Genomic DNA, 8,848 nt, shown 5'->3' with positions numbered 1-8,848 from the left:
ACCGGTACCCCCTGTATATAGCCCCGCTATTGTTATTTACTGCTGCTCTTTAATTATTTATTTATTATTATTAATTATCTTACTTTTTTAGTGTATTTTTCTTTAAACTGGCATTGTTGGTTAAGGGCTTGTAAGTAAGCATTTCATGTGATAGGAAATCATCAGACAGGAAAGTGTGATTATTGCCAGGAAACAGAAACAGTGGAGCATGTACTGATACTGTGTGGGCAGTATGAGAGGGAAAGAGAGAGGCTGAGTTCCAGTATGAGGGAGAAGGGGATACAGGAAATGAATTTCAAAGCATACTGAGTTGAACGTCATTAGATACAGCCTCAAATATGTTGTTATCTTTTTTTAAGAGAAACGGGGTTGGCGGGTAGGATTTAGTTTGTCAGTCTCTGGCCCACACTCAACTACAGTAGGTGGCGGTAATGCACCACAACGTTGGATGCCAACTGCCGATAAACCCCACCGAAGAAGAAAATTACCGGCTACGGAAATGACACACGCTGGAGAGAAAAAATTCTAGCCAGCAGCCACTCTGCTCACGTCTGTCTTTGCCGTTAGCTACCTTCTGTAGCGTTTAATGATTGCATCGTTTCACAGTATCCTCAACATATATATTTTTTTTTCTACAATTGCAGTAACCTTTGTGTCGTTTTTATTACAAACTCATTGGGTTATAAAAAAAAATATCGAAATTCAAGTTACCTAATCTATCGATTGTTTCGGGGATTGCACATGAATATCTAGCTAGCTAGCTAGCCTGCTAGCTACAACAGTCAAAATGGCGGACAACGAGGATGAGAGCGATGTGTCAAGTACAACAACAGGGGCAGATCATGGTACAATATATCAAGTTCAATGTGTTTCTGGATTGCCAGAAAATGAAACCTCTACAGAATTGGAAAATCAGAACCAAGTCGGCGAGAAATGTATTGAAGCGCAGGGCTTGACAGATTTTCTGCAAAGCTGCACAAAAGAGGAGACATTCGTTGCAAAGGACTCCCAAGTGGTTGTCAGCCAAACTGATGGAAATGAACAACAACCTGAACAAAACATAACGTCTATTGTTGAGACTTCAGGTATTGCAAATGGTGCAGAGTATTCTACAGTCAGTGCTGACTTTGTAAACGCTCTCGCACCTGGAACCACCATTATTTATGTGCAACCAGACGGTAGTTTTGTTGAGGGATCAGGTCTGACTGCAGAGGAGCAGCAACAGCTAGTGGAGCAGTTGGCCAAACAGCAGCTTGTCACAGTGACAGAGAGTGAGGCTGTTCGCCTGTTTGAACAAAATCAAGTAATCAAAACACTCCCTACTACTTCATCACAGACACAGTATACTATTCCAAGTACAGCACTGGCTCCCAATGAGCTGCAACAAGTGCTAGAGCAAGTGATCAAATCTCAGCAATCCATGGCCCAGACACCCAAGGAATCGGAGCAGGTTGTGACCACTCTGGACCCCACAACTGGCTTGTTCACGACTGTTGCAGCTTCAGAGATTACAGTAGGAAGCCCACATCCACTGGTCACTATGCAGAATGCATCACAGCAGCTGAAGAAGGTCGCGAAACAAGTGGCACTTCAGTCCCACAATGGTACGCGCCTGGTCCCGAAAAAGGTAACAACTTTTTGGATTAGTTTCTTCTATTAAATTATTGCACATGCAAATTTCACTGATATTTAATATGCTCAATTGTCTAATTCTGTGTTTGAAAAGCTAACATTTGATCATAGCACTTTAATCCGATGCTATGAAATCTACTATCCAGATGTTATTATTGTTTATATTTTACCAGCAGGAAACCATCAGAATCCAAGTCCAGATGCCCTCTGGAAAGCAGGAGGTGAAAGGACCTACGCAGGCTACCATTTCAATCCCCCAACAGAAGAACTTGGCTTTGATGAGTCAAGGCCAGCAGGTCAAAGTGTCTACAAATGGCAGTGTGAGCAGCAGCCCCCAGATCATCCACATCACACCCATGGTTGGACAGCAACAGTACTTCCTACAGCAGAACCCTGGAGACCCTCCCATTCAGCTGCTTCTGCAGAGCTCAACCCCCGTGGTTGGCAGCCTGGTTCCCATTGTGCACAAACTGCCCATACCTGTTCAGACCCCAGTCCAGCAGCCTTCTGGTAAGGCCCCGGTCAACCGCACAGCAGTTAAACCTGCCACCACGTCTGTTTCTGTCCCAGCCTCCACAGTGGAAAAAGTTAAAAGGGTCAAAGCCAGAGTGAAGAAGGCACCGAATATCAAAACCCGTTCCGGGAGGGTGTCCAGACCGCCCAAGTACAAGGTGAAGGACTATAAGTTCATCAAGACAGAGGATTTGGCCGAGGGCCATCAGTCAGATTCTGATGATTACTCTGAGATCAGTGTGGAGGAAGATGAGGATGGCGAGGATAGTAAAAAGGGAGCAGCATCTATGAGTTACAGTCACAAGCGGAAGGCCTTTCAATGTGAAACGTGTGATAAAGCTTACATAGGCCATGGAGGTCTGTCCAGACACTACAGGCTGAATCCCTCTCACGGTGAACTGAAGTCCCCTCCTGAAGGGACCCCTAAAACGGACAGCCCTGGTAAGAGAGCAGTCGCTGGGGCCGAACATAAGAAGCCGACTGAAGAGAGTAATGCCTACAGTGTTAAAAATACATCAGGTCCTGAGAAAAGTGATGCCACAGAGAAAACAGCTGCTGCAACGTCAACCACTCAACAAAAAGTAAGTCGCTAGAAAGTTACCTTGTGTATAATCAAATGTTGACAAACGAATACCATTGGAATGTTGACAACTGCAGCTAATTTAGCCGAAAGCTAATATTATGGTGATGTCTGTCTGTTATAGTGCTGGTTTTCCAGACACAGATTAAACCTTGTCCAGGACAAAAAAATCAACCACAATGGAGAATCTCTGTTGAACTAGCTTTTTAGCCCATGACTAGGCTTAATCTGTGTCTGGGAAACCAGTCCATAATGTTTTTACGGATTGTACCTTCACAGGTGGATACCACGGCAGCCCAAGGAGTAGCAGCTTCTACCAGACAGGCAGTGGGCCAGGTAGTGGTCCAGGCTCGGGGACCAGGGAGGCCCAGAGGACGGGGCAGACCACCTACCAAAGGCCTGCCGACGGTGGCAGCACACCCAGCAGTGAGACGGGGGCGACGGGGCCGACCCCCAAAGCTAGGAGGGGGAGTAGCCAGTGTGGAGCAGCAGGCCCAGAGAAGGAAAGCACGACTGAAAGAGGTACATCAAATTAGGAGTCAGAACACTTTCAACAAACGGTTGCTGCTAGAAATGTTTCTACATGAAGTTAAAAACAAATACAAACAAAATGTAGTTGTTATAATGCAAAACACATGAGTATTTAGCAATGCTGTGAGTATAACATGAATCTCTGAACACCATAAGTTGTTTGACTGTTTATGTCACTTGTTCCCTTGCTAGGTGACACACGAGTGTGATAATGAAGAACTGATGGAGACTGTGCTCCCTCGTCTGGCTAAGGTCATGACTGTCTGGGAGTTCCTCTTGATGAAGGTAAGGTCAACACGCTAACCACCTGAACAAACGGTTGCACGCCAATAAAACAATTTACACAATACATTGTTTTTGCTACACAATGTTTGAATGCACGTTATCATATATTTTTAGCAACAGGCACATATAGAATAAGACACAGTTGTAGTTTGTTGTTTACTGAATAATTGTATTCCATTAACCCTCAGGTGGAGAAAGGGCGGCAACCCAAAGCCCAGTTTTCGGATGTCTACCGGGAGTTTGAGCAGCTCCACAGCCAGGTGAAGAAGATGGCCCAGGACTATATCAGTAACCCTCAGCAGGGTGTCCACACGGCCTTGGAGGTCCACAATGTAGATGTAAGAAGTACAGCTATATTATTCAATTCAATAAAACTATACATTTGGGGGGAATTAATAACGTCATAGCCAGATTACAAATAAAGAACCTCCATGCATAAAATACTATTCAGACATCTCATTATTAGTATCACTACACTGGGAGTTGAAACGTATTCAAATGCATTGAACACATTTATTCTGTCTCGGAAACAAAATGTACAGAGTAAAATTGTTCATAATGTACATCCTGTTGCTTAGGTTGCCAAATCTCTTGGCATCGTCGATGAGGTGAACAGGTTGAAAGTCCTCAACCCTCCAACGCAGCAGAATGTCACCAACATGGCAACCAAGAATGTCCGCTACATGGAGGTAAGCACCATTTTAATTTAGACTGCACACTTCAACTCTACTCTTGCTGTTATGGAATTATATATTTTTTTCATAGTAATGAATTGTTATTAGATGGAAAAATGTAAAGGTAATTCTTAGATTGATGAAAGTCTCTTTTTTTTTCTTTTTTTTTTTCAGAATTCTAAAATGTTACCTCCAACGAAGAGATTTAAAATGGAAAACCGGGTTGGTGTTCAAATCCATCAGAACGGCATTGAGACTTCCAAAATAGGTATGTTGTATATTTTACCTACTAACAACCTGTGGATAGATATTTGCTTTATGTCCTAACCAAAACATAGAAAAATCAGGAAGATCACACATTTTTTTTCTGCTTTCATTTCCCTGTATACTCTCAGAATCCAGTGAGGCCAAAGTAGAGAACACTGCATCAACAAGCATGAAGAACAATTCACCACAAACTCAGGTGCCCACCAAGAGCCCCGCGGGCCCTCAAGCCACTCAGACTGCTATTGTCAAACCACAGGTTGTCTCATCTAACCCAGAGACGAATGTAACACCCATGGAACTGATCCAGGATCACTTATCCAACAGCATGACAGAGTCAATTGACTCAGCAGGAGGAGAGGAGACCATGGAGACAGGTCAGGGTGCGTCTGGTACGGAACCAACCGAGGTCCTGAGCACCTGTGACATGGGCCCTCAAGCCACTCAGACTGCTATTGTCAAACCACAGGTTGTCTCATCTAACCCAGAGACGAACGTAACACCCATGGAACTGATCCAGGATCACTTATCCAACAGCATGACAGAGACGGTTGACTCAGCGGGAGGAGAGGCCATGGAGACTTGTCAGGGTGTGTCTGGTACAGAACCAACTGAGGTCCTGAGCACCACTGACATAGCAGATCAGATGAAAGAGTTAGAGAAGGCCTTGGCCACAGACCCAGTCCCAGTAGATCAGCAGCCCAGGAGTAGTAGCCCTCAGCCGCATCAGCCCAACCGTACCCTGGACCAGGAGAGTGGCCTGACCCAGGCTGTCTCCAGCAGAGGCCAGGTAGTGGTTCAGGAGACCCAGGAAGGCCAAGAGATCTACATCCAGACCGAGGGGCTCACCATGCACCTAGCAGAGGGCCAGGAGGGCGACATGGCCTCTGAGCGCATCGTCATCGTCAATGGACCTGACGGCACCACCATGCACATCCGCGCCCCTGAAGGAGTCCCTCTGGAAGCAGTCCATGCCCTGCTTGGTATTGAGGCTGAGGGGAAAACACAGCAGTGATTTGTTGTTTCTCCATATTCGACCCCCTCAACTTCACCCATATTGATTTCTTACTTCTGGTGGATTTTATTGTATTCCAAGTGTTCTTTATGAATTTGTAAACATTATTTTCGATGTGGTGTTTTCATATTTAGACAAATTAATAGCCCTTCCTTAAAAGTGTTTAGTTGTTTGTGATATGTTTATATGTAGATAAATATCAAAAGCAGTTTAAAAAAAGTTGCACTATTTTATTACTTTTTATATATTTGGGTGTAACATTTTCCAAACATAAAATAGGTTTGTAATACCATGGGACATTTATTCAATGGAGGGGAAACTTTAAAAGAAATTGTAAAAGTTGTGGTTTTATTCATTTCCATGTTTCATTTGTGATTCATTGTTGCAGTACAACCATTTCATATACTGTACAGTTTAGCTCATTTTCCTCTTAATAAAGGATGTGAGAACAAGTCATTATTTTATTTAACGGAGAGTTGAAACCAGCAGCATTGCTGTGCTTCATTCAGTGCATATGAGTTCCTTTGTAACATCCATACAGTATGGCTACTGTACTTACAAGTCCATACACACAATATAATCCCATTCAAATATGATTTTTATTTTTCAATTTATGTTTGTTAGATTGGTCAATGCCCTGTCTCTAAAAGAAGACCCTCTAACAGTAGCTTTGCACTGTTGTCTATGTACGGCTGATACAGCCTGCAGGAGAGGTGCACCATTGAGAGGTCTGTATTTGTTGTGTGAGCTAGTTCCTGAAGAATGGGCCGCTTCAGAGTCCGGTCACGCTTGTAGGCTTCGTAGAGCATGGAGGAGACCTCAGCTGAAATTAAAATGGTGACATTTCACAAAACCTACTTGTCATGGAACATACCATGCCTTCAGAAAGTATTCATACCCCTTGACTTATTCCACATTTTGTTGTGTTACAGCCTGAATTCAAAATAGATTAAAGTCAAGGGGTATGAATACTTTCTGAAGGCACTAGATGATTCATAATAAAAACACCTCAGGGATCGGTTTCCCGGAAAAAACGTAAGCCTACACCTGAACTAAAAAGCAATTGATGTTTTTTACTCCAGAATTATGTGTATTCTGGGTCCTACATGTATTTTCGAAGCACAAGCCATCTTAAACTGATGGAAAGTCTCACCGAACTGTGATGTAGGCCAGGTCTGAAACAAAGGAGTTTGTCTTCCTGTTCCATTTGGGAATTTCTCCAGGTCGATGATCACCTTCTCAGATTAAACTAACTTCTCCATTTTTTTATACAATACGTGTCTAATGGAAAGAGAAAATGGTCAGTAATGACACTGACAGCACAATTGTATACTGGTCTCAGATCTGTTTTTGTTGTGACAATTAACATTAAGTTGGCAAGACAGTACAAACAGATCTGGAATCAGGCTACAATTGTTAGTGTTGCCAGAGAGAAAGGTGGAACAATCCTTAATCAAGATTTGGCTGATTGTTCCACAGTCTGATACTGTTCAATCATGGCACAAATGATGGATTCACCATTTTGTCCATGACACTTAGCAACTCCTCTTGTAGTTCACTACTGTTTCCAAATGCATTCTCTGAATTAGAGGTGTCCTGATCCTCCATCATGACTTCCATCTCTTTATGTAAACAGATTTTTTTTAAAGTGATGAGGAAGATTGCCGTTTAACATTAGCATGACTTTCCTCCCAATTCCATTTATTGTCAAGCAAGACATGGGTTTTTACTCTTTATTCAACCCTAGATTGACCATTTTATTTGCAATGGTGGATCCTTCATCATTCAGTCGGTCCCATTTCAGAATCAGATTGTGCCAGTCAGCTACATTGTCTTAAACTTTTCTTGCACTTCCAGTCACTGTAGACTTGAGACTTTCTACCAGGAGTGGTCATCTCAGATCCTTGTACTGGGGAAAATACATTTTTATGTTTGGCCAAAGAGTGTGCCTGCCTACTAGTATGCGTCTGGTGTGGCCAAATATATGGGAAGTGGTAGTTTATTAACAACCAGGTAATGGATAGTAGATTAGTATTTTATATTAAGATATATAAAAGATGCAATAAAACATAGCAAATTATTCACCAGCTGACATCATTTTGGTTCTATTGATATATAGCCAGAGCCATATATTTAGAAATATATGGCTCTGGATGTAGCTAGCTACCTCTAGTCAATGATGTCATTTGAAGCTGGACCTGAGCTAGTAGCTAGTTTGCTAGCTCATCAGTAGCCTCATTGAGAACCAGGCATTCCTAAACGGGAAGTCCATGGCACAAAATCTGCTAAAAAGGGGTAGGAACCCGGTGTAAATCAGTGACAACTCGCAGCACGTCAAACCAATCAAATGCCTTGCTTGGGGGGACTCACTAGATTAGTGTTGTAGGTGCAACAGAGCGTGAGGATGGCCAAGAAACCGCTGATTTAAACCCCATCAAATTATGTTGATGTATGCCGTGTTTGTGGTGAACCGTACGACTAACAGGGACAAACATAACCTTCTACAAGGTAAATTGCCTTCATTGCGACTGGACTACACACAGGCTTTAGAATAAATAACGGAACCTGTCACGCTGAATGATGGGTTTTCAAATATAAAAGTGCCAATGACGTGGAAAGAATTGTCTGTTTTGTGAGGGAAAGAGCAAATTCTAGAGTTAGAACGGAAAGATGTGCCAAAAGAGTGTCTGTTCAGGAAAGCACTGAGAGTCCGGCGAGACGAGGCCTATTCAGGGAGCCAGTCCCAGCAACAGATGACCAGCCGCCAGATATAGGAATTCAACTGCTACAAGCACCGGTTTATGGTGCATTTCTGGTGCTCACTATCGTGTGGCGATGCTGCTGGAGTCGGCATTGGCTGCCTGAGCCGGGGAGAGGGTTTCCCCAGCATCGCCACACGGTAGTGAGCCTATGTTGCTGATCAGACCCTATTCCTCACCGCCACCAGATCAACACCAGCTAGATCTACTTGGCGAGCTGTCGCCAGCTACCCTGCCTGCCTCTGACTCCCTGCCTGTCCCTGCACTAGGGGACCCTCCAGCAGCACCGGACCTGTCTGCTGCTACCTCCGATGACCGGTCCAGCCCTGACATGGGCCCATGAATCCCTGGAAACTTCAAACTGTCTCACTCGTACAGGACATTTCTGATCCCCAGCTATATGGCCACCCCCACAATTGAAACACTTATTCCACTGAACCTACACACTCCTTTGTCCCATGCCCTCTTCTCACATGTTGGAATCTCCCTCCTACATACTGGTGCAAAAGGACCATAAACTTGCCACCTGAAACTTGGCCAACAACTGCGTGGTCACTCATGACTCCAACATTCTCATTAGGTTTGCTGACGACAC

At 43.8% G+C, this 8,848-nt stretch overlaps 1 protein-coding gene and 1 pseudogene across 2 annotated transcripts; one reads left to right on the top strand and one right to left on the bottom strand.

The window, feature by feature from the left end:
- Nucleotides 1–332: 332 nt before the first annotated feature.
- LOC120060426 lies at nt 333–5,946 on the top strand. Of its 2 annotated transcripts, none has more exons than XM_039009741.1 (8): nt 333–1,627; nt 1,806–2,726; nt 3,005–3,247; nt 3,449–3,541; nt 3,730–3,879; nt 4,120–4,230; nt 4,390–4,483; nt 4,611–5,946. In XM_039009741.1, the coding sequence occupies exons 1-8, from the start codon at nt 788–790 to the stop codon at nt 5,492–5,494; spliced, it is 3,336 nt and encodes a 1,111-aa protein (XP_038865669.1). In that variant the 5' UTR covers nt 333–787; the 3' UTR covers nt 5,495–5,946. The 2 variants fall into 2 exon arrangements, with proteins under 2 accessions (XP_038865669.1, XP_038865670.1); XM_039009742.1 differs by having other exon boundaries at nt 334–1,627; nt 1,809–2,726.
- Nucleotides 5,947–6,114: 168 nt separating this feature from the next.
- On the bottom strand, nt 6,115–8,586 carry LOC120060043 (annotated as a pseudogene).
- Nucleotides 8,587–8,848: the final 262 nt, after the last annotated feature.

This window comes from Salvelinus namaycush, chromosome 15 (genome assembly GCF_016432855.1).
Source record: "Salvelinus namaycush isolate Seneca chromosome 15, SaNama_1.0, whole genome shotgun sequence".
Classification (NCBI taxonomy): Eukaryota; Metazoa; Chordata; class Actinopteri; order Salmoniformes; family Salmonidae; genus Salvelinus; species Salvelinus namaycush.
This window is presented reverse-complemented; position numbering and strand designations above follow the sequence as displayed.

Bases quoted from the DNA above. Each gene is read 5' to 3' on its own strand.
- LOC120060426 (XM_039009741.1), top strand. From the start codon at position 788: ATGGCGGACAACGAGGATGAGAGCGATGTGTCAAGTACAACAACAGGG. The intron at 1,628-1,805 runs GTAACAACTTTT...ATATTTTACCAG, and splicing joins CGCGCCTGGTCCCGAAAAAG to CAGGAAACCATCAGAATCCA. The intron at 2,727-3,004 runs GTAAGTCGCTAG...GTACCTTCACAG, and splicing joins CGTCAACCACTCAACAAAAA to GTGGATACCACGGCAGCCCA.